Source organism: Heteronotia binoei, chromosome 2 (genome assembly GCF_032191835.1).
Source record: "Heteronotia binoei isolate CCM8104 ecotype False Entrance Well chromosome 2, APGP_CSIRO_Hbin_v1, whole genome shotgun sequence".
NCBI lineage: Eukaryota > Metazoa > Chordata > Lepidosauria > Squamata > Gekkonidae > Heteronotia > Heteronotia binoei.
The window spans coordinates 57,728,988-57,755,839 of NC_083224.1; the positions used below are offsets into that span (position 1 = coordinate 57,728,988).

At 42.9% G+C, this 26,852-nt stretch overlaps 1 protein-coding gene across 3 annotated transcripts in view; it reads right to left on the reverse strand.

Annotated features, from left to right (window-relative positions):
• Positions 1 to 26,852, reverse strand: part of MMP24 (matrix metallopeptidase 24) — a 106,327-nt gene that overhangs the window by 2,559 nt on the left and 76,916 nt on the right. For all 3 annotated transcript variants that reach the window (XM_060231072.1, XM_060231075.1, XM_060231074.1), the window contains 5 exons: positions 26,136 to 26,440; positions 16,047 to 16,208; positions 13,887 to 14,101; positions 4,889 to 5,027; positions 3,852 to 4,118 (listed from right to left, as the gene is read on the reverse strand). In XM_060231072.1, the coding sequence (XP_060087055.1) occupies positions 3,852 to 4,118; positions 4,889 to 5,027; positions 13,887 to 14,101; positions 16,047 to 16,208; positions 26,136 to 26,440 (1,088 nt within the window). The remainder of the gene's footprint in view (positions 1 to 3,851; positions 4,119 to 4,888; positions 5,028 to 13,886; positions 14,102 to 16,046; positions 16,209 to 26,135; positions 26,441 to 26,852) is intronic.

Sequence of the window (26,852 nt, forward strand, 5' to 3'; positions counted from 1 at the left end):
AGAAATCAATATCCCTGGATTTCTTCCATTCAACCTTGCTGCTCATAGAAATGCTTCCAGGGGCAGATTTTAAACTGGATTAACAATTATGATTGAAGCAAATATATGCTCCGACATAACTTTACTTGACTCTTCCCCTCCCCTAGGACAGACTCTGTTAATTCACTTAACTAATTCTATGCTGATTCTGGTAAATGTTTAGCTTCCTCCACCCGAGGATGATTTAATGCTTTTGAGCAACTGGAACAAACTATCTGATTTTAAACATTTCCATTGTACCCCACTCCTTATAATGGGTGATATAAATGAACGGATAGGACCAAGTAACCAAAATCTTATTTCCCCTTTAGGCTTTGAATGATTTGACCAATTACCCCTACCCCTTGCCGACATACGAATCTCTAAAGATACATTATATAATAAGGCAGGTTTACAACTTATGGAATTTTGTATTACTTATGATCTTAATATCCTAAATGGGTCACCCAGTTTCCCAAATGCAAATGAATTTACCTACTCCTCAACAAGAGGTAGTAGTGTTATCGATTATTGCCTTTGTTCCTCAGATCTATGCCCACTAGTTAGCTCTTTCTCCATCAGAATCCGCACTGAGAGTGACCATCTGCCCCTCCTGCTGATACTTCATGGCAACTCTCTTATAACTCATATGCCAGTATCTATATCCCTGATAGTGTTTCCCACGGCTCTGTTAAAAGAATCAAATGGACTACCCAAACTGACAAAGAGTTACTCTGCTTATTTCAATCAGACAGAATGTTGGAGTTTAGAACAATTATTGCTAAAACCTGTTCTATGGAGGAGGCCAATTTAGCCTATGCTCAGATAATTGCTTCCTGTAATTCTGTAGCCGAACCAATTTGTTCTCCTAATCCCACCTGTAATCAATGGTTTGACTCAGAATGCAGGATTATGAAAAAACTTCTCAGGGACTCATTTAGAACTTTTAGGCAAGACAATAATTCCTGAAACCTAAAAATTTACTCTGCACACAAGGAGATATATCATAGCCTTATCACCAGGGGGAAAAAGTTTTATAAACAAAAATGGGACCATTTGCTGAATACAATTAAAACCAAAGACTGTAAACTATTCTGGCAAACGGTCTCTGGTTACTTGAAAAATAATTCAGCCCCAGCTGTGATTACATCTACTCCACAAAAATGGGTTGATTATTATTTTGAAATATTTAATGACCAAGATATTTCAATAGAGTGCAGAGAAGAATTTACCTTTTCAACCAATCCAGAATGGCCTCCTGTGAGTCCTGAGGAAATAATTTATCTAATCTCTGAATTGAAGACTGGCAAGGCCCCTGGTTTAGGTGGGATTCCAGCTGAACTCTTTAAGGAGTATGTGGACTGGTGGGCCATTCCACTGGCAAACCTATTTACTCTTATCAATCAGAACAGAAACATCCCTGAGTTCTGCTTAAGATCATTAATATGCTCAATATATAAAAAAGGTAATTCAGCTTCCCCTGGAAACTATCGCCCAATCAGCCTACTCTCCATCTCATGTAAGCTGTATTCTAAACATCTTGAACATCACCTATTAAATTGGTTAACTAAAGAAAAGATCATTGGCCGGAACAAATTGGTTTCCTCAAAGGGAAATCTACAATTGATAATTGCTCCACCCTTGCCTTCTTGGCAAATAAATATATGAAGCCTAAAAGAGGGAAATTGTATACAGCCTTCATCGATTTAAAGGACACTTTCGACTCAGTCACCAGAGATCTGCTATGGGAAAAATTTATAACTCTGGGGATGGAACCACACCTACTTTTCTTAATCAAGGAACTACATGATGCTACCTCAGATGTTATTAAAGTATCCCCTGAAGGTCAACTCTCTTCCAGTTTCCCAATTACTAAGGGAGTAAAACAGGGCTGTGTTCTTGCCCCTTATCTCTTTAATCTGTTTCTGAATGATTTGAACCAACATATGTCCATTGTGAATGGCCACCCACCTTACTGCTATACACTGACGACACTGTTATACTTTCACAGACCAGAATTGGCCTCCAAAAATACTTGAAAGCCTTTCATCAATACTGTAGATTGAATCGACTGGTAATTAATTATGAAAAATCAAAAATCCTGTTTTTTTCAAAGAGCTGGCACCTATGTAAATGGTGCACTGGTACAGAAGAAATTGAACAAGTGAAGGCTTACAAGTATTTGGGAATTACCTTTAACTACAATCTTAGATGGCCAACGCATCGTAATAGAGCTGTAAGTCTAGTAAAATGTTCTCTGGCACAAATTAAAAAGTTCTATTTCCAGTTCGTTCCAGCAACTCTGAAAATTTACAGTGCTAAAATCTTCCCTCAGTTGCTATATGGAATACCTTTGTGGATTGGAGCCTTTAGTCCCTGCATGGAGAATGTGCAATCATCATTCTGCCATCAGATTTTAGGTGCTCCCAAATGTGTCCCCTACTCATCCACTTGTGCAGAGCTAGGTTTACACCTTCTAGAAACCAGAGCCTGGATTATGGCTTTTAGGTTCTAGTTAAAAATTCATTTCAGAACGGATTCAGAAAGTTTATTACACCACCTGATGAAAGACAGGCATAGCATTACTTAGCTCTCTACATTTACCCACAAACTACAAAAACTTGGTATTAAGGTGGATACTCTTTTCTTATGTGACAAATTATATATCTTAAGAACAATCCAACTAAGGCTTATGGATGACGAATACCAAAAAGTGTTCCCCTCATATTCCCCTGTTTGCTCTGCAGCCAATCTAGGTATACCCCAAAGACATGGGATGATACCCCATTATTTTTTTTACTTTAGACTCCCCATTCCATTGTCGGACTTTTACTTTGGCGCGTTTAAATGCCTTCCCATCAACAGTTCTCTATGGTAGGTTGACAGATACCTCTCCAAAATAGATTATGCCCATGTGAATTAGGAGTCCTTGATTCTATATCCCATATTATTTTAGAATGTCCTCTCCTGGCCTCACAACGTAGACAATTTTTAGCTGAATATCTCTAACACAATGTATTTACTAAAAGGAAAATTCTATCCTACCTTTCAGAAGATGTTAATCCCCATATTACTACTGGTGTTGCGAACTTCTTAGTAGAAGCCTATAAAATTAAATCTAGGCATACTACTGTATTTTAATTGCCGGGTGTCTACTTTTAATTAGTATTATTGGCTGCTATTTTAATTGATTGTTTATGTATTGTTCTTACTATATTTCAGGACTTTGTATCTACTTTTGATTGTGAATCATTATTGCTCTTATGCCAATAAAGGTCTGAACTATGGGGGTGGCAGTCCTCAAACAGAGAATCCTCAAGAGGTGATTGCACCATGAGATTGTTGAACCTGAATTTATTTAGAAATTCAGAACAATGAACCCCTCCCAGGGTTGAATAGCGACATAGGATTCTTATCTCACTATGGATGCTAATTATATGCCTCCTAGCATTTAATCAAACTAATTCCATTTAATCATACTAATTACCTGATTTAATCAAACTAATTACATTTTGCATTGTACCTCAACATCCTGAATCCTTTCTTTGCTACACCCCTACCATCTCTAGACTTGGGATATAAGTACTTGTGGATCTCCATTCCTACTTGTATCTGATGAAGACAGCTTTTACTCTCAAGAGCTGATACCCAAAAAAAATCTTCTTGTCCTACTGCAGACCAACACAGCTATTCTCTGAAATTGTAACTATATACATCTGCACAGGTGTGGATATTCAGGCAATCCAAATGCAAAGCTAAAAAAACCAAAAACCACCAGGGACGTGGATACATTCAATGCAATTAAGCAGATATGTAACATGGTTAATACTCACAGCCTTCTTTGCTAACAAATGCTCCTTGTGGGGCTTGTGGGATCCCTTTCCATACAGTAATGGGTTTGGGATAGCCCGGATCTGTTGCTCTCTTGTCCTCATTATACCTCCAGTATCGGTCTCCTTTGAAGAAGTAGGTTTTGCCGACAGGTTCCCATCTCAAAGCTGTGTCAATCCCTTCACGAGGAAGGCAGTTGCCCAGCTCCACTAGGCTGTGTGGGTATCCTGGCTCTGCTGTCACCTCTTTAAAAACCCAGTACTTGTCTCCTAGGCAAGAGAGGGGGAAAGGTATATCTAACAAGAACTGATTCAAAGGTGGTTCACAGACCTTAGTGATGTTCCCCCCCCCACTCCGCAACTTGTTGACAGTGAATCCGTGAGCCCCTACAACAATACGAGTCTAAAAGAAAACTTCAGGAGATCCAGTCTCATAATGTATCGTTTGACCCTCACCAGGAGAGGAATGAATTCTCCCCTGTGATCTTGCTATTTGCAACTCTGTTACCAAAAAACCTTTAAAGAGTGGGGCAAGTTAACCCATAAAAAAACCCTCTCATGGCAAACTGAAGGTTTTTGGGCACTGCTTGATGCCAGAGAGCAAGCCAACAGCCCCAAGAAGCTGCTTAATAAAAGCAAAACACCTTTCTATTTCTAGTTAAATTACTAATTATCAAGTTTGAATTCTTGAGGTTCAAAAAGATGTTCAATTACAAAAAAGATACAGAACTCAATAAAGCAATCACCCAGTTTTGAAATCTGAATGAAAACCAACACAGAAATATTGTCAACTTGTGAAGATGAAATTATAACATTACACATAAGTATGAATTTCTTTATGAAGTTTTAAATTTAATTTTGTAATGATTATCCCATGTATATCATTTATCATAGACCAGAAAATGAAATAGGCAACAAACAGAAAAACTTTCTTTTTATTCTTATGACCAAATAAAAAGATCATAATAACCAACTTTGCTGCTCAGTCAATGCACATTACAGCAGAATTATGTATACAAAATTAATATAAAAATGTTTACCCTTAAAGAACACAAATTTTCCATCAGATCTTTCATAGGCAGCATCAATCTTTGCAGGCAACCCTTTCCAGAACTGTTCAATCTGCATGGGGTAACCTTCTTGTACACGATTATTACGGAGACGCCAAAACCAGCGATCCTAGGGGGGGAAAAAGGATTTCCTAAGACCATTCATCTGACTCCAGAACAAATGATACAAAGAAAAAACCAAGATCTACAGTTACCTTTTAAAAACCTCAGTTTTCCAATTATTAGTCTGAGACTCAAAGAGCCTCTGTTCCCTTCATAATACAATTACTTTGAAATCTGTTCCTTTGCCATATTGATTTTCTAAAACTAAAATTGTTTGAAGCAGCTCTTCTGTGCTCTTCTACACACCATGCTATCCCTCCCTCATTCCTGTCATACCTATTTCACATTATACTTCAAAAGCCATTTCTTCCTTCTTGCCATTTTTATTCTTTTTTTTAATTGCTCCTCTACATTATCCTGAATCATATGAATATAACAGAAGCCATATTGGATCAGGCCAATGGCCTTTCCAGTCTGTGTCCGACAGTGGCCAAAATCCAGGTGTCTTCATGAGGGCCACCAGTGGGGCCAGAACTCCAAAAGCCCTCCCACTGTTGCTCCTCAAGCACCAAGAATACAGAGTATCACTGCCCCAAACATCTGTACCTCACCTATATTTCACCTGTACCTTGGGCTAATAGCCACTCATGGATCTCTGCTCCATATCTTTATCTAGTCCCCTTGTGAAGCTGTCTATTCTTGTAGCTGCCAGCCACCAGATCCACCAAAAGGGTTCCCAATCCCCAGGTCACAGCAGAGGATCCCCTGGTATTACAGGCTTCCCCCCGCCCCCAGCTAGTTGGCTGGCGGGGGAAGCCCTGCCTCCACAGCCACCACTTGCCTCAAGATCTCCGGTAGGTTTAGAAACCTGCAAACAGGTCCCCTTTCAAAATGCCTCTGTGTGTGTGTGTGTGCGCCTTTAAAGTTGAGCAGGAAGCACTTCATGGGGAAGGGTCAGTATCAGAAGCTCTTCAAAGCACAGCCCGTTTGTTTTGCTTTCATTTTAGGGCAAGTAAGTGGGTGGGTATGAGTGTGTGTGTGTGTGTGAGAGAGAGAGAGAGAGAGAGAGCAGCGTAGCTAGGGCTGCCAATCCCCAGGTGGGGGCAGGGGATCCCCTGGTTTGGAGGCCCTTCCCCCCTTCAGGGTCATCAGAAAGCAGGGGGAGGCAAGGGAAATGTCTGCTGGGAACTCTATTATTCCGTATGGAGTGTTATTCCCATAGGAAGTAATGGAGAATTGATCTGGGGCTTTCGGGGGAGGCTGTTTTCTGAGGTAGAGGCACCAAATTTTCAGTATAGCATCCAGTGCCTCTCCCCAAAATACCCCCCAAGTTTCAAAAAGATTGGACCAGGAGGTCCAATTCTATGAGCCCCAAAAGAAGAAGAAGAAGATATTGGATTTATATCCCGCCCTCCACTCCGAAGAGTCTCAGAGCGGCTCACAATCTCCTTTACCTTCCTCCCCCACAACAGACACCCTGTGAGGTGGGTGGGGCTGAGAGGGCTCTCACAGCAGCTGCCCTTTCAAGGACAACCTCTGCCATAGCTATGGCTGACCCAAGACCATGCTAGCAGGTGCAAGTGGAGGAGTGGGGAATCAAACCCGGTTCTCCCAGATAAGAGTCCGCACACTTAACCACTACACCAAACTGGCTCTCCTATCCTTCATTATTTCCTTTGGAAGGAAGGCATTTTAAAAGGTGTGCTGTCCCTTTAAACGTGATGGCTAGAACTCCATTGGAGTTCAATTATGCTTGTCACATCCTTGCTCCTGGCTCCACCCCCAATGTTTCCTGGCTCCACCTCCAAAGTCCCCAGATATTTCTTGAATTGGACTTGGCAACCCTATCTACCAATATAGTGGAAAGGGGCAAGTAAACCAGAGGCCATTTGAAAAGAGGAGGGAAAGTAATAATCTTAAAAACAAACAATCCCTGATTTACATGATAGTCAATTGTAGGCCCACCTGCTCACAACTTTAATGCTGGTAGCTCAGAAAGAATTTTGGCTCATAGTACTTCATAGCTTAGAGGGAACATTGCTCCCCATTGTGTTAGAGACACCAAATTTGCTGAGGATCTCTGCCTGACTCTCCTTTACCTGCCCTCCATGTTTGGTGAGGACTGGGTTTATGGAATTCGAGTTACAGCCACTCAAAGAAGGCACCCCCAGGAAAATGCTTTCTGGGGAAATGACAGCGGGTAGGTGCAGGTTCAGAAATGTACAGAACAGATATTTATAATTCCCCAGACACATTAGGCCTGCAACCTTCCTCCCATGGCTTCCAGACCTTGTCAGGCAGTTAATATTCTTTGTCACTCTCTCAGCAGCCAGTCGTAGTCCATTCCCCTCTAGAACTCATAGAGATTAACTCATTCAATCTCCCTGCCAAAAACTGTCAAATTGACATTAATGCCAATGTCATGCAGTAGTTAGAGAACTGAGGACACTTGGGTTCAAATTACAACTCTTTTATTAAACCCTTTGGAGGAAGGGTGGGATAATAATATAATAGATATTGATTCCTGGTTGTTGTGAGTCATCCCCCCATTTCCTTTGTTATGTTAATTTCCACAATGAAATCATCCAACATGATTTCCCCCGCCGCCCTGAGCCTGCCTCGGCGGGGAGGGCGGGATATAAATAAAAATTATTTATTATTATTACTTCTTCCTTCCAATGATCACCACATCTGAATAAAGTCTCATACATGTCTAGCCCTACATTATGAATGGTGGCTTTCCACACATGATGCTGCCCAAACTGAGTCAGAACATTAAGGTCATCAGGGCTTTTTTTGTAGCAGGAACTCCTGTGCATATTAGACCACACTCCCTGATGTAGATAATCCTCCAAGAGTTTACAGGGCTCTTAGTACAAGGCCTACTGTAAACTCTTGGGGGATTGGCTACATCAGGGGTGTGTGGCCTAATATGCAAAGGAGTTCCTGCTATTAAAGAAGCCCTGAAGGTCAGTATTGTGTACTCTGACTGTCAGTGGGTCTCCCAAGGTTTCAAGAAGAAGTCTTTCACATCACTTACTACTTAATTCTTTGGACTCAAGATGCCAGTAACTGAACCTGGGACCTTCTGCTTGCAAAGTAGGAACTCCATCACTGAGCTATGGCCTCTTATCAAAGTACTTTTCAAATTCCCATCTCCCACTTCTAGGTTTGGCCCTTTTGCAGCTTCCTATTTACTGACACCATCTTTCCTTCTATCTTTAGATTCCTCTCTCTCTTACTGTTATCAGTGACACAGCCAGGGCCGGTTCTAGACTATCTGGTGCCCTAGGCAAGGCTAACTTCTGCTCCCCGCCGCACACTGATAAACAATTTTCAAGAACCAGGGCTGCCAAATCCAATTCAAGAAATATCTGGGGACTTTGGGGGTGGAGCCAGGAGCAAGGCTGTGACAAGCATCATTGAACTCCAAAAGGAGTTCTGGCCATCACATTTAAAGGGACCGCACACCTTTTATTTATTTATATTTCAATTTATATCCCGCCCTTCCCACCAAAGTGGCTCAGGGCGGCTTACAACATATAAAAGCTAACATAGGTTTAGCTTTAAAACATCAATTTACAACAATTTAAAACAGTAAGCTAATAAAACATATAAACCAGCGGTCTGTCAAAATGTACACTACAACCATCCAAAGACATTTTCAATGTCTTCACCAGGTTCAGACTAGCGGGCAGGAGGGAGGGGTGGCTTTTTTCATACGGGAGGATTGCTCCTTCAGGGTGCTTCCGCCGCCAAATATCATAGGCATAGAATGTGTTGGCCTGGTGTGGGACGTAGGGGAGAGTTTAGCAATCTGGCTGGTGTAATGTCCGCCTAATTCACCAGCCAGTGCCCTACCGTCCCTGATGGAAGCTGTAGCAGGCTGGGCATTGGAGCACCCTCGGCTTATAGTCTTGGGTGACTTCAATGTCCATGCCAAGGACGCAGCTTCCACTCGGGCGATGGACCTAGTGCTTTCCATGGCAGCACTGGGACTGTTCCAATGTGTAACAGCACCCACGCACCAGGCTGGGCATACATTAGACCTGATCTTTGCGGCGGGAGTTGGAGTGGATCAGATTTCTGCCGAGGCGGTGCCATGGTCCGACCACTATGCCCTGAAGCCTCGTGTGGATACGCCACCTCTACCCCAGTTAGGTGGTGAGCAAGTTTTAGCTCACCCGCGTAGCCAGATGGACACTTTGCAGCTTCAAACGGCTATGCGGGATCCCTGGTCCTTTGGCGACTCATTGGATGAACTGGTGGAGAACTGGAAAAACAAGCTCTCCACGGCCATCAACAAGATTGCTCCCAGACGTCCTCTTCATCCTCATTCACGATCCGCTCCATGGTATACCCTGGAGCTGCGATCAATGAAACGGCGATTAAGATGACTAGAGAGACAATGGTGACATGCTCGCGACGAAGCTACAAGAACATCTTATAGGTCATTTATGTGGACCTATGAGATGGCAGTCCTGGCCACAAAGAAGACTTATTATGTGTCGCAGATTGCATCTGCGACCTCGCGCCCAGCACAATTGTTTAGTATAATTCGGTCATTAACAATTTTACCGCATGGTAAACAAAATATTAGAGAATTGAAAATAGGCTGTGAGGCTTTTGCGAGTTTTTTCGCAGATAAAGTCTCATCGCTCCGATGTGACCTTCCCGCCATAATTGATACAGTGAAAGAACTTGGGGCACCGAGTGAGTCTTCTGGTCCAGTTTTAGATTCTTCAGTCCACTCAGCTTGGAGGAAGTCAACAGGATCCTTTTAGCTGTACGCCCTACGACTTGTAGGTTGGATCCGTGCCCGTCCTGGCTTATAAAAGCTAGCCAGGCGATGCTATGTGAACCACTACAAGGTATTATCAACAGATCCCTGATAGAAGGGATCTTTCCCACACCCCTTAAAGAGGCTGTGGTCCGTCCCATCTTGAAAAAACCATCTGCAGATCCGGCCGTATTGGTGAACTATCCGCTGGTATCAAATCTTCCCTTGGGTAAGGTTATAGAGCGGGCGGTGGCAATTCAGCTACAGGGATTCCTGGAGGACACTTCCGCACTGAATCCATTTCAGTCTGGCTTTCGACCAGTCATGGGACGGAGACGGTTCTGGTTGCTCTCATGGATGACTTCCTGCGATATCTGGATCGGGGCGGCTCAGCAGTGCCGCTATTATTAGACCTGTCAGCCACTTTTGATACGGTTGATCATCAGTTACTGACTGGCCGCCTTGCCGATGTGGGGATTCAGGGGTCCGCCTTACAGTGGTTGACCTCCTTTCTCCAAGATCAGGGACAAAGGGTGGAGATAGGGGTGAGTTATCCCAGAGGCACTCACTCATATGTGGTGTGCCTCAGGGTGCGGTTCTGTCCCTGATGTTATTTAACATCTATATGCGCCCCCTTGCCCAGATTGTCAGGAGGTATGGACTGGGTTGTCACCAATATGCAGACGACACCCAGCTCTATCTATTGATGGGTGGCCAGTCCAACTGTACCTCGGAAAATCTGGACCTGGCTCTTCAAGCCGTAGCATCTTGGCTCAGGCTGAGTCGGCTGAAGATGAATCCGATGAAGACGGAGGTTCTCTATCTGAGCCAGGGTGATCCAAGGGGAGGTGTCCAACTGCCAGCTCTTGACGGGGTGCCATTGATACCAGCCCCTAAGGTCAAGAGCTTGGGCGTGTTCCTTGAGTCCTCCCTTACAATGGAGGCCCAGGTAGCAGCCACAATTAGATCTGCCTTCTTTCATCTTTGGTGGGTGCAGCAGCTGGCTCCTTTTCTGGAGCACAATGACTTAGCAATGGTGATCCATGCTAAGTAATTGTAATGCTCTCTACATGGGGCTACCCTTGACGTTGACTTGGAAACTACAGCTAGTGCAGAACACTGCGGAGCGGCTGTTAATGAGGCTCCCCCGGTGGGAGCACATTCAGCCAGTGCTGAAAGAGCTGCACTGGCTACCTATTGTGTTCCGAGTCATTTCAAGGTGTTGGTATTGACCTTTAAAGCCCTTTATGGTTAGGGACCTGTTTATATGCAGGACCACCATTCCCCATATATCCCCCAGAGAAAACTGCGTTCAGGGATAAAAAATCTGCTGTCCACCCTTGGACCAAAGGAGGACAGGTTGCATTTGACACGAGCCAGGGCCTTCTCGGTGGCAGCAACAGAGTTATGGAATGCTCTCCCGGAGGCCATAAGGGTTCTGCGGGACCTTCCCACATTCCACAGGGCCTGTAAGACTGAACTGTTTTGACAGGCCTTCGAAGCTTAAACCGAGAGAGAGCTGCCACCTGACATCAGTTAGCGTATCCGGTGTCCAACCGTCTGAAAAGCAGAACCGCCAACATAGTAATGGTACAGCACTGTGGAATAGTTTTAAATTTTAATTAATGTTTTATAGATTTTATTGACTTACTGTTTTAAACGAATGTTGTGAGCCACCCTGAGTCCGTTTGTGGAGAGGGCGGGATAGAAGTGTAATGTAAATAAATAAATAAATTCCTTCCATTGGAAATAACAAAGGATAGAGGCCCCTTCTTTGGGGGCTCATAGAATTGGACCCCCTGCTCCAATTCTTTTGAAACTTGGAAGGAATTTTGAGGAGAGGTGTCGGATGCTATGCTGCAAATTTGGTGCCTCAACCCTCTGGTGCCCCAGATCAATTCTCCATTATGGGAATCCTTCTTCATAGGGAATAACAGAGTGGCCAGCACATATTTCCCTCCCCTCCCCCCGCTTTCTGATGAGCCTGAAGCGGGGGGGGGGCCTCCAAATCGGGAGATCCCCCACACCCACCTGGGGATTGGCATCCCTAGGAATAGATGAATTGTCACCATAATTTCCAGGTGCGTGCACACATACAAAACTCCAAAAAACCAACCATTTAAATGAGCAGAGAGACACTTACATCCTGGTACAACTAGGGTTGCCAAGCTCCAGGTGGGACCAGGAGATATCCAGCTATTATAACTGCTCTCCAGAGATCAGTTCCTCTGGAGAAAATGGCTGCTTTAGAGGGGGACTCTATGGCATTGTACCTGCATGAAGTCCCCACCAAGGCCAACCTTCTCCAAGCTCCAGCCCTCACATCTCCAGGTATTTCTCTATCCAGAGCTGGCAGGAACTCCTAGCTAGTGCTCAGCAGCGAATGTTTTCAAACAAAAAGTTAGGTAGGGGATGCCTAATTTGGTGTCCCCCAACCATGGCTGGCACCCTAGGCAAATGCCAAATTTGCCTAGTGGAAGGGCTGGCCCAGGACACAGCAGAACATTTCTTCCACTTTATTATGTTATCCTTGATACCAGCCATAAGAGCAGTCTTAATGATCAATACCTATCTCCTCCAAAAACATCAAAACATTAACATTCAGCTCTTCCTTCACCAAGTCGTTTCTCCAGGCCAAACACCATTTCTCATTCACAGATTCTTCCAGCTTTGATAAAATTCAACCACAGGGCAAGAATAACTCATAATGGATCCCAGACAAATCTGATCTACACATGAAAGGAGATGTTCAAAATATATCTGTAGTTTGAAGCCGTGAAGTCCAACATTCAACAGGCTTATCATCTTACCATCTCTGCATAATGTGTAGACGAGCTCTTAGCTTTGCTACTGGTATTCTAAATTCCTGCTCCACTTTCTGGGGAATCATCTTTGCCACCTTTTAATGTGAGAACAGCTATTATATTCTGAGATACAGGAAATTTTAAAGATGCAGCAGCCAGTTTCATTATCCAAACTTAAAGCCCGGAAGCGCTCCCCAATTAAACTCAGGATCTTACTCAGCATAACGGTTGATCCAGCCCTGCTCAGCATATTCTACACAAGAATGAAACAGCATACATGGTTTGTGCTATATCGCAACTCACTAAGACAGCAATCCTAAAAAGGTCTACTCAGAATTCTACTGAGGTTTATTTATTGGCTCTCAGGTCCTTTATGCATGTACAAGCTTATACTGGAAAATCCAAGTTGTGAAGCCTTTAAGCTGGACTTTGGATTTGTGTGCCTGCCATATGCACCATTCTTTTTTCTCCAGTGTTTTCCTGTGTATTTATTCTGCAGCTGCAACAAAAAAACTGCAGTTTGTGTTATTGGCATAAAGAATGGCATTTGTGTTGAAGGCAGTGTCCAATTTTTTAAAAAAATTACACAATTGTCCTTTTGCAACTATGCCAGAGGAACGTGAGAGGGTCAGGCACCCCGCCAGTGTGGCCAGCTCTGAAGGAAGTGCCCTCCATGGCTCCTCCAGCAGTAGGGCACCAGCTCCAGCCACTGCTTGCCCACCTGCCTGTTACTGGTCTTCTTCCAACATAGGAAAGCTCAGCCAGAATGACTGTGCCAGCCAGGAGCAATTTCTTTTATTTCCCCAGCCATAGTAGCATTTCCCCACTAGATTCAGATTGCTTGTAAAAATTTTCAAATGTAAAACATAGAGGGAATGGCAGACAGTACAGACTGGGCAGAACAATGTCAGTGTGGGAATGGCCTATAAGGGGCTGGGAGGAAAAATCAGAAGGAATCTGTATGCTTTTCGATTACTTTTGGCTTGGAAGCAAAGCAAGGGGGAAAATACCACAAAACCATTTTCAGAAAAGCAAACTGAGAGCTGAAGGGATGAAAATCCATGCAGAACAAAAAAGAAAATGTGACTGAGAGGTGCAATGAAAGTGAGGGAAATCACTGGTGCATAAAAAACCACAGTCTCAGAAAAATGTTGTAGGATTGCACTGTAGCTAACAATGTATAGGATGAAACTGTGTAAGCACAGGGCTCATTCATGTAGCACCCAACTGTGATTTGGTGTTGTGTGAACTATAGTGTTGCGCTGCATATCAGCAGATGAAAGCAATACTCAAAGATTCTTCTCACATATATATGGCAATTCCAATGGAACAATTTTACTACCTTAAAAACAAACATTTCTCCTCTAAACAGAGCTACTGTATTGAAGTTTCCATCACATATATTGGGTTTACTGCCTGGAGCAGATGGCCTGTCTCCTAACGGGGGTCTGGGAGGTCTTGAATGTCTGTCATGCTTTCTTTCTGAAGTGGAATGGATTCTACGGACGGGAAGGGTTGGTAAAGGTCTGGTGGGTTCCAGTGGCTCAGCAGGAGGACCTAAACAAAAAGGAAGGGGAAAAAGCACCGATGAATAGCCAGAATACAGAGTCCCAAGGGTTTTCTGGAGATCTTTACTTCCTACCTAGAACTGAACACAATCCTCTACTTCCTACAGAAACGCAAATCCCACTAGCTCTTTGGCGGTAGACCAGTGTTTCTCATACTATTTTTAGTAAACAGTATTTGATTCTTGCTGTGGGTAGGATAACCATGCTGAGTGGAATAGGTCTCCTTTTCACTGTTTTCTTCTTTTTTTTATTGCTCTTCTCTTCAAAGCTGTTATTTTCTGGGGAAGGGGGAGATGTCAGTAAAGATGTGTGTTCTAGTATTGAAACAGAAACAGAAAATGGAGAAAAACTATCAAGAAATAACAATGCACTGCTGTTATGAAAGAGTTGGGGTTTAGCAATATAAAATAATTAATTTCAATTTAATTTTGGCCCTTGGAAAAGATGCAGGGGGAGCAGGATGGTACGGTGCCACCATGCTGCAGGCCCTCATGGCAATTTTTAAACAGCAAAATTCTCCTCTGAGATGGCAGCAGTGCCCACAGGTTGTCCTGTGCTCACCCACAATGTGTTGTTTGGCTCTCAGGCCACTTTATTATTCTATATAATGATTGTGCTGTCTGAGGGGATGGACATTGCACATTACTAGCAACAAAATACAGTGCTTTAAGTACTAGAAAAACATAATATTCCCATAACTGATGCAGTTACAGCAGCAACATTGCCTGTACCCTGCACAACAGCTTATTGACCACTAAGCCCCACTCTGCAATGGAAGCTTGCTGGGCGATCTTGGGCCAGTCATACCTTCTCAGCTTAACCCTACCCTCATAGGATAGTTATGAGGATAAAATGGAGAAGAAGAGAACAATATTAGCTGTTTTGAGTCCCTACTGGGGAGAAACGCAGGGTTCAATAAAGTAAATAAAGGACCATCATTTGGAAACACCATAAGACACCCTGAGGGCAGTTTCTGGAGAGTGCCCTCTGTTCAGATGTTAAGATGGACAGCATGTAAAAAGGCATTCCTGGTGGCTGTTCTTCAGCCCTGGTTGCCTTTTTAAATTGAAATATGTCAAATATAAAGCCTGAGCATTTTAGAGGTCTTTCAAAAATCTAAGTAGAAGTTTGGTAAAGGTAGAGGTAAAAGGTAAAGGTAAGAGCCCCGTGACGCAGAGTGGTAAAGCTGCAGTACTGCAGTCAGAGCCCTCTGTTCAAGACCTGAGTTTGATCCCGGTGGAAGTTGGGTTCAAGAAGCAGGCTCAAGGTTGACTCAGCCTTCCATCCTTCTGAGGTTGGTAAAATGAGTACCCAGCTTGCTGGGGGTAAAGTGTAGATGACTGGGGAAGGCAATGGCAAACCACCCCATAAAAAGTCTGCTGTGAAAACGTTGTGAAAGCAATGTCACTCCAGAGTCGGAAACGACTGGTGCTTGCACAGGGGACTACCTTTACCTTTTTAAAGGGTAAAGGTAGTCCCTTGTGCAAGCACCAGTCATTTCCGACTCTGGAGTGACATTGCATCATGACGTTTTCATGGCAGACTTTTTAATGGGGTGGTTTGCCATTGCCTTCCCCAGTCACCTACACTTTACCCCCAGCAAGCTGGGTACTCACTTTACCGACCTTGGAAGGATGGCAGGCTGAGTCAACCTTGAGCCCGCTTCCTAACCCAACTTCCACCGGGATCAAACTCAGGTCCTGAGCAGAGCTTGAACTACAGTACTGCAGCTTCACCACTCTGTGCCATGGGGCTCCTCAAGAAGTTTGGTAGTAAAAAACAAATGAGGTTACTTGCACTTTTTTTATGCACCATTCATTTTTAATGCACATTTATGCCATCACAGCCTTTCCCTACAAATACCTTGTATCAGTACCCTACACTGCCCTGAGCCTAAAGGGTAGGACAGAGATTTTAAATAGACACTGCCTCACCATAAATCTTTTGAATTCCTTGAAGGTCATCCAGTGGTAGCTTGAAGTTGTGCGTTTCCATGTATTGGTAGAAAGGAGCCATGATAGCACTGGGCTCATTGGAGTGTTCAAGGCCTAGTGCATGCCCAAGTTCATGTACCGCAACAAGAAAGAGATCGTTTCCTAGAAAGAAAAGGCATAACAATATAATGAGATCATGCTAAAAGTACCTGTCACAGGCTCTGAATGTGCTGAAGAACCACTTTAACCAGCTCTTACAGAGGGGCTCAGCGGCCAGACCTTTAAAAAGAGGCTGAATTGGTGAAAGACACCTGATTCTAATTTGCCCATAAACTGCAACACTTACATATTGTTTCAATAATAATACATAGCATTTCTCTAGTACTTTTGGGGCATTCAACACATTTAATGTTTGCTAACAGCCTGGAGGAAAGAATGCCATGGCCCTTTAACATAGGCTTAATGGGATGTTATTCACCAGGTGATGTCCTTTACCTGCATAACACGGAACTCCTCAGTTGCCTGTTTTCACACAAATAAGCCTCCATAAAAGGGACAGGATTTTTTCCCTCCAGGCAGTTGGCAAACCTATCAAATATATATGACTTTACTAGACTTTATATTGTGCAAAGTACATCAGAATTTCTGTCTTCACATTAGAGAAAGAAGAGCTGAGACACCTTGCCTAAAGCCATTGGGTGAGATCTTAACCATGGGATTCCTAATTGAATCACCTGGGCCCAATAACATGGGAAAATAATTAAGATTCAATTTTTGTTATGTTTAAAATCAACTTTTGAGGCCCCCAGTCTGGATCAGGACTGTGATGCTGGGTAGGAGTAGTACTTACCCCTTTGCCATCACAGCATTTTCCTGTTCTCAGTTATGCCCCCAGATGTGTATAGTTATCCCTGAGTCAAATAGCAGGAGAGGGGGGCAACAGCAATCAACACAGAGAAAATTGTGCAGAGGGAAAAGTATTAAGTCCCCTCAACCCAAACCATTAGAACTTAACCTGGGATTTTTGATGTTCTGAATCTGGTTTGTTATGCACGTAAGGTGTTAGCTTTCCCATTGTCATATAATCAGTTAGTTTATTTTTCCAGTCAGTCAATTCAGGGCATATTTCAATTTTCCATTTAGATGCAAATACCACTCCTGCTGCCATTACCATGTATTTCAAGGAAACATGGAATGCATTTTTTGAATATATTGACCAAAATCAGGGTTGGAAAGCTTTAAAGATTAAAATAAGCCTGGAATAATTAAGAGACGTTATGTCTATAATGTTTTTGTTTACAATGATCTAATGTTGGAAATGAAAAAGTAATAGAATGTAGGCCAGACCAAAACAAAAGCATGTAAGTAATTTGTACATAACAAAGATTTGTTCAGCAATTTTATAGATAGAAAAATGATGTTAGTTACAATTAATTAGACAATCCTGATGATTAGAAATGATGGTTTTTCTCATTGATATTTATGCTCTTGTCAATCAGATATCACTGCTTATGTATAAGTAAAATATTGCAGTATTTCTATCTTATATTTTTGCAATGTTTGTATTGTTTGCAGAAAATAAAAATATTTTAAAAAAACTGTGGGAGAGCCTAATCATAGATTTCCAGAGTAATATCTTACAGATGATGGATCTGATGAAGTAGGTTCTAGCTATGAAAACTCACGTTACAATAAAATTATTAGTCTTTAAGATACCAAATGCCTCTTTGTTGCTTTTAAATAATATGGTTCATGATGATAACAACTGGAAGACGTTTCTGACAACGTGTGATTAAACTATGCAAATGAGATGGTGGCTGAATCACTCTGAGAAAAAGTGAATAATATGTTTCAGAAGCTTGGGAAAAAAAGGATGAGACCCAAGTCCACAGAAATATGACTCAAATAAAAATAACACTTGAAAAGCATACACACCTCATGAAGAAGAAGAAAAAGAAGAAGCTGTCAGATTTGGGACTTGGGGCTGAAATTAACTGAAACACAGTTCACTGTAATTCAATGCAATGGAAGCAAGAACAGCTAACCCACTTTATAGATATGGCTTTGGAAGTTCCAAAATAGTTTCACTGCCTTGGTAAGGCACACCAAGTCAAAGGCAATGACAAAGGATCTGGAAATGTTTACAGTTAACAGGTTTTGGAATCTTTTTTTTTTCCAATCTAAGAACTATGGCATTTCAAAATCCAATTTAAAAAAATAATGAATTTCAGCTTTCACTCCAGGAGAAATAAGATTGTAGTTGCTACTATTGTGGGTGAAAAGCTTGAAAACTTAAGCACAGTTATTTGTTAAAAATTAAGAAGCAAAGAGATTCTTGACAAGTTATTTCAAGTGTGAAGGTTTGTTGGCTCTACATACTCTGTTCCTTTACTATGCTATATGCTCCTTGACTTCTACTCCTAAAAGCATTACTTGTGCCTAAATATTTTATGAGAATTCTTCCATTTTCAGGGCTCAGCCCTATGTGTTAGTATGCTTGGTAAAAGGTGCAGAGTCAGGTTAAGGTATGAAAAATGCAAAATTTATTTTAGTCCTTTGTCTTCATGGTTATTTTGTATTTTAAATGAAAATCTATACAATTCTGGAAACTTAAAAAGTTTGAGGATGTTTATGTAGTGAATACAGAGTGTGCTGTACTTCCAATGGTGTTTGTAAGATTGAATTGCTATTACAAGGTTTATCTAATGCTTATGCTTATTTTCTGACAGTATATGGTGATTTTCATTGATTCCCTCCTCCCACTGCAAGTTGCAACACTGCACCCAGCACTATTCCTGGCAACAGGGTTTTCCTGGGGGGGAGGGAGAAGAAGGTGGAGAAGGAAGAGTGGGTTTTATACCCCGCCCTTCACTGCCTGAAGGGGTCTCAGAGCAGCTTACAATTGCCTCACCTTCCTCTCCCCACAACAGAAACCCTGAGGCATGTCCGGCTGAGAGAGTTCTGAAAGAACTGTAACTGACTCAAGGTCACCCAGCTGCTGTATGTGGAGGAGTAGGGAATCAAAACCTGTTTTCCAGATTAGAGTCCACCGCTCTTAACTACTACACCAGACTGGTTCACTACCCCATGTCAGACATTGTAACTTAGACCTAGCTGTGCCTTAAGTAGATGTGTTCACTTACCCTAACTAACGCCATCTTGTATGCTATTACTAACCCTGGGAACAGAGATCTGCATTTCAAACAGAAAGAGACAGTTGCTAACCGCAAAGGGAGGAACTATCCAACTGGCACTAGCAATCGCCTTGAGTCTTTGAAGCTGGTATGCCCCAAGGTGACCAGCGGGGTTCCTTACTTGGGAAAGAGATAAGAGAGTATGGGAACAGACAACTGTCTCTCGAGGTGTGAGAATGGTTTTATTGTTTTGCTTTCATGTACTCTACAAAACACCAAGCATAGCCTTGGAATGTATCAAACTCAACCTGCTTCTATCCCAGACCACTTGTTCTCAAATAAATGGATTAATTTTGAAACAAAATGATTCGTTTTCATTTGAAGTTCCAACGTCTGACACCCCAGACTGCCTCCTCATCCTGGGGAGGGTGGGGTTTGGGGAGGGGAGGTACCTTAGTGGGGTATAACACCATAGGGTCCACCCTCAAAAGTAGCCATTTTCTCCAGGGGAATGGATCTCTGCAGTCTGAGGATAAGTTCTAATTCTGGGAGGTCTTCACATCTACATGAAGGCTGGCAACCCAAGGTTCATATCAGTTGAAGAAGCCAATTAGCATAATGTGAGAAATGTTTTTATATGCCTTGCAATAATCCAGAGGCTCCTTTCATGCAACAAAATTGTTCAGCAAAACAGCACATCTCTCCTAGTTGCCTCTATTGTATTTTGGAAATCAGTTTATTTACACTGCAATCCTGATCAGAATCACACCCTTCTAAGCCTATTGACTTCAGTGTAAATCTGTTTATGACTGTCCTGTTTTATTTATTAAAACATTTATAAGCCACCTTTGCTTGTGTTTGAAGGTGGCTTGTTATTTTCTAGTTGTGTTATTTTCTAGTTGGTGTACTTCTACATGTGCTACAAATAAACCCCTGTGTTCATGGGAAACACCATCCTTGGGAGGAGTTCAAGAGTCAAGCCCAGCAGAACCTTAAAGACCAACAAGATTTCACAAAGCTCCCTTTGTCAGAGTTGTATATGCACAGAATCTCTGGACTGGGGCAAATAAATTAAATCCAGAAGTTATGAATATAAATGACAAATGAGTTAACTTGGAAACAAGTTTGATAAAAGTGTTAGAAAGTGTGTGAAATGGTGAGCAGTTACAACAAAAGTAATAAAATAAAGAAAAAATAACAAAAAAGTCAGTGGGGTATAAAATTAACCTCATTTGTGCTTTGAAACAGTGGCAGCAAAAACAAACATAAAATAAAATCTAGCCAATTTTAACCTTTTTTATTACACAACATTAAACTTTGCTAGCAAAGCAAAAACATAATGAGAGAGAAATACCATTATTTGAACCTTCTAAATGGAAAAAAAGAGAAGGGAGAGCCTAGCTGTTTGGTACTATGCCAGAAAGCCAGAGATAATTAAAAAATGAGAGAAAGCAAAAACAGCACAAGGCAGGCTTAACAGACCATGCACAGACATCACTTACAAAAAGCAAATGGATGGCAGTATGGATGCCAGCCTCCAGGTGAGACCTGGAGATCCCCTGGAATTACAGATCTCCAGACTACAGAGAGCAATTTCCCTGGAGAAAATGGATGCTTTGGACTCCAATGGGATACAATGCCATAGAGTCCACCCTCCAAAATTTGGCATTGTATCCCATTGAAGTTAATGTCCTCTGACTGCATTAGCAAATCTCCAGGAGTTTCCCACTGTGAATCTCTACCCTACCTCCCCATCCCCTAACAGTGATCAGGGGGGCCTGGCAACCCTACAAGTTACAACAAGTTACAAAGAGACAGAAGGTACAAAACAGAGAAAGGAAAACCAAGAGTGGAAATTATTTTATTTGTGTCTAGCTGATTTTTCTGTTGTAATAATCATCTCTACAGAAAAAACCTCAGTTAAATGAGAATAATGTTGATCTATCTTTATTTTAAGCAACTTGATAAATCAATAATTCTTAAGGAAATGAAGAGCCACTGAAAAGTTTTCTGATAACACGCTTAATACAAACTTAACTTCAGAAACTAAGGTATTTTGTCACTAATTACTCTCCTTTTTAGTTTTGGCAGCCTTTGAACTTCAGTAAGTAGGTCACCCACCTGAATTCAGAGAACTGTTACAATAAGTTTTAACAGCCTAAGTAGAAGGTTGGCAATGTACAACCAGCCTCTCTCCATTTGAGCAAGTCTTCCCAAGATGCCTACAGTCCAGATAATTACTGATTTGTATGATGGCCAAATATTGTTACATAGTATTTGTGAACCCTTTTATTACTTTAGGAACTATGTGTTTTACAGTTTCCCCAAAATACTAACAGTACAGTCCTAAGCAAAAGAACAGAGTTTGAATCTGGGGATACCTTTAAGACCAACATTAAAGGGTCATCAGAAAGGGGGGAAGGGCAGAGGATCCCCTGGCTTGGATGTCCTTGCCCTGCTTCTAGATCATCAGAAAGCGGGGGTGGGGAGGGATGTCCGCTGGACAATCCATTATTCCCTATGGAGATGGATTCACATAGGGTATAATGGAGAATTGATCTGCGGGTATCTGGGACTCTGGGAGGCTTCCCTTGAGGCAGAAGCACCAAATTTTCAGCATAGCATCCAGTGCCCCTCCACAAAAGACCCTACAAGCTTCAAAAAGATTGAACCAGGGGGTCCATTTCTATGAGCCCCAAAAGAAGGTGCTTCTATCCTTCATTATTTCCAATGGAGGGAAGGCATTTAAAAGGTATGCAGTCCCTTTAAATGTGATGGCCAGAACTCCCTTTGGAGTTCAATTATGCTTGCCACAACCTTGCTACTGGCCCCACCCCAATGTCTCCTGACTCCACCTACAAAGTCCCCAGATATTTATTTAATTGGACTTGGCAACCCTACTATCCCAAGGTCATCTAGTGAGCTTCCACAGGGGAATGAGGATTTGAAACTGGGTGTCTCAGTCTGCAGCTCTAAACATGTCACCAAACTAGCTTTCATGGGGTGGGTGGTGGTTGCTGCTAGGCCTAGCCCCAGTGAATTCTCCCTTAAAGACCTGGAAAGGGGCTTTGCCTCCACACCTGGCCTCTGATTGACAGAAACCAAGCCTAGAATGCTGACAATACTTTTTGTGGTTGCCTTACAACAGCCACAGAGGGCATTGGTTTCTTAAAACTACAGGTGTTGCTTTTATTATTTGGGGGGTTAACCCCACCCCTTTTTTAAATTTCAGATTTTTCTGCAAACCTTTGGGCTTTTTCTTGCTCATGTTGTCACATTCTTAGGGTGGAGGCAGGCAGGAGTCCAAAGTCTGTCCAAGGTCAAAGTCCAGGAAGTCAAGCAGGAGCCAAGTCACCAATGCAGAATCACAAACCAGAATCAGAAGTCAATGTCCAAAAGCCAAAAGGTCAGGGTGCCAAGGAAATAAAGCAGGTCAGGATCAGGAAGGAATGTGGATGCAAGCCAGAGAATAAACTTGTTGCTTCCACAAGGTTACCAGGTCCCGGGTGGGAACTATATGGGAGTCTCAATCAGCCTGCTCCCTGGGTGGCAGTGACTCTGCTAGAACTCAGGGCTGAGAGATCTAAAGCATCGGCGTGCCTCATGTCTTTGCTCTGAAAGTTCTTTCCAGAGCCTGCTTCGAACTCTTGAGATGGGAGGAGGAGAGCTTGGAGGAGATTGATCGTCAACAGCTGACACTGGTGCCTGGAGAGTGATTGATGGGCCAGCTGCTGTTTGTTTAGCTGAGGAACTGGCTGGCAACTCTTCCAGGTCTGTTAATCCTTCCAGCTCCTCCTCATCAGGGCTCATGACACATGTCCCTAATCTCCAAGTTTAAGTATCCACAGATGAAGTTATGTTGAAAATTAGATATACTGATAAGTGGGGGCCTCTTCCCCACTATTTCCTGTAAGTCCTCAGAGTTTCTCTCTTTTTCCTCTTCTTTCAGAGTTTCCCACCTACCAGAAAACCTGCCTTTATCCATCCCCTTCCATCTCCAGCTTTTCCTTATTTCCCTGGCAAAACTCTGGTTCCAGCCACTAGGCTGGGCAGTTATGCAGTGGAGAACCTGTAAGGCAGGGGTGGGGAGCGTGTAGCCTGAGGGCTGCTTACGACCCTTGAGATCACTTGGTCTGGCCCTTAGGGATTGCTGGGCCGAACTGAGCCACGTGGTGGTCCCCCTGGGGCCTAGCTGGCTGGCCAGGATCACTGCAGGGCCTGGAAAAGTCACTGTCACAGTTCAGGTAAGTTTCCCCCTCATTTTTTTATTTCCCTTTCTATTTCTTCTCCCCATTTCTTTGTTTCCCTTAATTCCCCTTTCTTTATTTCCCTTTCTTTTAATCTCTTCCCGCATTTCTTTATTCCCCTTTTTTCTCCCCTTTCTTTCTTTCCCTTTATTTTGCTTTCTCCCCTCATTTCTTTAATTCCCTTTATTCCTCTTTCTTCCCCCCACTTTTCATTTTCCTTTCTTCCCCTTTCTTCCCTCCATTTCATTTCTTTTTCTTCTCCCTATTTCTTTATTTCCCTTTCTTTCTCTTCCTTCCTCTCTCTCTCTCTTTCTGTGGAGCCTGAGTGGTGGCCATTGTGAAGAACTCCTGCAAGGGTATGTGGGTGCCTTTAAAGGTCTGCTGGGAACAGCTGCAGTTTCCGCATGAAGGGAGGGAGAGGGGGGTGGCAGGGGTGGGGGTGGGAGCCAGCTACCACCAGTTCAATTTGCTCTTGATTATCCCAGATGGTATAACCTAATATGCTAATGAGTGTGTGACCTAATATGCTAATATTAGGGGATGTGGTCTAATATGCTAATAAGTTCCTGCTGGGCTTTTTCTTAAAAAAAAAAAGCCCTGGACCTAGATATTTGCCTATGGTGGCAGGCTGGAGTGTGTGTATGCACGCACCAAATTAGGCTCTCTCCACGACTTCAAATAGAAAAACAGTTATTTACATTAATTTTGCCGGCCTGAATCATTCTTCCTCGGCGGAGCACTGTTTTTTAAGTCGATGATTTTGTATGGCCCGTGAATAATAATAATAATAATAATAATAATAATAATAATAATTATTATTATTATTATTATTATTACTTCCCATTTATATCCCGCCCTCTCCGCAAGCGGACTCAGGGCGGCTTACAACATTATAAAAACAATCAATCCAATAAAACATATAAACCATAATTTACATATGTTAACTTTAAAACCATTCTATAGCGCTATTTCAGTCCAGTATGGCGGTATTGACTTCTCGACCAAGATCGCCAGCATTCTGTAGGATGTCCGGTGGCAGCCTTTTTTTTCAATCAAACCGCAAAAGCCTGTTTGAACAATTCGGTCTTACAGGCCCTGCGGAATGCAGACAAATCCCGCAGGGCCCTTATAGCTTCTGGGAGGGTGTTCCAAAGTTCTGGTGCTGCCACCGAAAAAGCCCTGGATCTCGTTATACATAGCCTGGCTTCTTTTGGGCCAGGGGCAGACAACAGATTTTTTGTCCCTGATCACAGTGCTCTCTGGGGGATATATGGGGAAAGGCGGTCCCGTAGATAGGCAGGTCCCTTACCATAAAGGGCTTTAAAGGTTAATACCAACACCTTGAAGCGAACTTGGAACACAACAGGCAACCAGTGCAGCTCTCTCAGCACTGGCTGAATGTGCTCCCGTTGCGGCAGCCCCATTAACAGACATGCCGCAGCGTTCTGCACTAGTTGTAGTCTCCGGGTTAGCGTCGAGGGTAGCCCCATGTAGAGAGCATTACAGTGATCTATTCTTGAGGTGACCGTAGCATGGATTACCGTCGCTAAGTCGTTGCGCTCCAGGTAAGGAGCCAGCTGCCATGCTTGCCGAAGATGAAAGAAGGCAGATCTAACAGTGGCTGCCACCTGAGCCTCCATTGTAAGGGAGGACTCAAGAAGCAAACCTAAGCTCTTGACCTTAGGGACCGGTATCAGTGGTACCCCGTCAAGAGCCGGTAGCTGGATCTCTCTCCCCGGACCGCCCCGACCCAGGTAGAGAACCTTCGTCTTCGTCGGATTCAATTTCAGCCGACTCAGCCTGAGCCAAGAAGCCACGGCTTGTAACGCCAGGTCTGGATTTTCCGGGGTACAGTCAGACTGGCCACCCATCAATAGATAGAGCTGGGTGTCATCTGCATATTGATGGCAACCCAGTCCGTACCTCCTGACAATCTGGGCAAGGGGGCGCATATAGATGTTAAATAGCATCGGGGATAGGACCACTCCCTGCGGCACCCCACAACTAAGAGACTGCCTCTGGGATACTTCCTCCCCTATCACCACCCTTTGTCCCCGATCTTGGAGAAAGGAGGTCAGCCACTGTAAGGCAGATCCCCGAATCCCCACATCGGCAAGGCGGCTAGTCAGTAGCTGATGGTCAACCGTGTCAAAAGCGGCTGACAGATCTAATAATAACAGCACCGCAGAGCCGCCCTTGACTGATGTTATAAATATCCAAATGGCCCTTGACAGAAAAAAGGTTCCCCACCCCTGGCCTAAATTATCTCACAAGATTATTCTGAACATGAAATAGGGATGAAAGTACCATATATACTACCCTGAGATCACTGTAAGAAGGATGGATTAAAAATGTACTGGATACTGAACATCTGGGCCATTTAGCATTACCTTTTAATTCTGCTGTGAGCTCAAAGATATTGACTTGGATTGGCACACCAATGGCTTCAAGTACTTGGAAGCAACCCCGGTTTGCTTTTCTTTAAAGTAAGATTGTCTTCAGAGAGTTCTCAGTTCACTAGTCTAGATCACTCTCTGAGATCTCAACAAATGCATTTATGTATAGGTGTGCAGCTTCTGACTTTGTGAAACACAATTATTCTGTTACAAAATTTGAACAACCATTGTATACAAAAAAGTTCCATGAAACCAACACCTCCTCTCTTCTGAAAGATTAGTGTTAAATGAGAAATTCTTTTAAAATCTTACCATCATGATTAGAATTTCCCAGTGTCCACGGCTCATCCGAGTCAAAATGAGTATCACCTCCTATTCCTGGTCCAGGAAAATAAGCATGGGCTAGGAATCCACCCTCTCCATCAAAAGGAGAACTGTCACCATGGAAACCAGAAGCAAAAAATATCATGATATCTGCCTCCTTCCTGTCACTTTTGATTTCATGATAAGGAACTTCTTCAAAAGTGAGTGGAGTCACCCGCTGCCAAACATCAAATGCTTGTCGGATGGCCTTCCTGGTGTCAAGCTCTCCAACTTTAGGGGTGTAGTTGTGTACACTGTACAAAGAAGATAAGGAATTTACTGAAAGGGACTTTCCAATACAGAGATTCATATTTAAAAGCATATTTCAGATTAGTAAAACCAGAATTGTCTTTTTAGGCCCTTTTATATTTTTGAGAGATTTTTCCGTTACATATTATCACCTTTACAAACCTTTGCTCTGCAAGAATTATTTATTTGTGGGGAGGAGAACATCACTTTCCACTACTAGATCATACCCCCCACACTAATAGTAGAAGTCTTTTTTTCCCTCAAGATAGATCCCTTACTATGAAATATAAATACAATATAGTATGTTCTATATAACCTAGAACTTCAGATGGCAGACCAAACAACAAAACAAAAGGAAAAAAGGAATAAAATTCAAGCTTTGCCCTCAGCTGGATGCTAAAGCACACAACAAAAAGC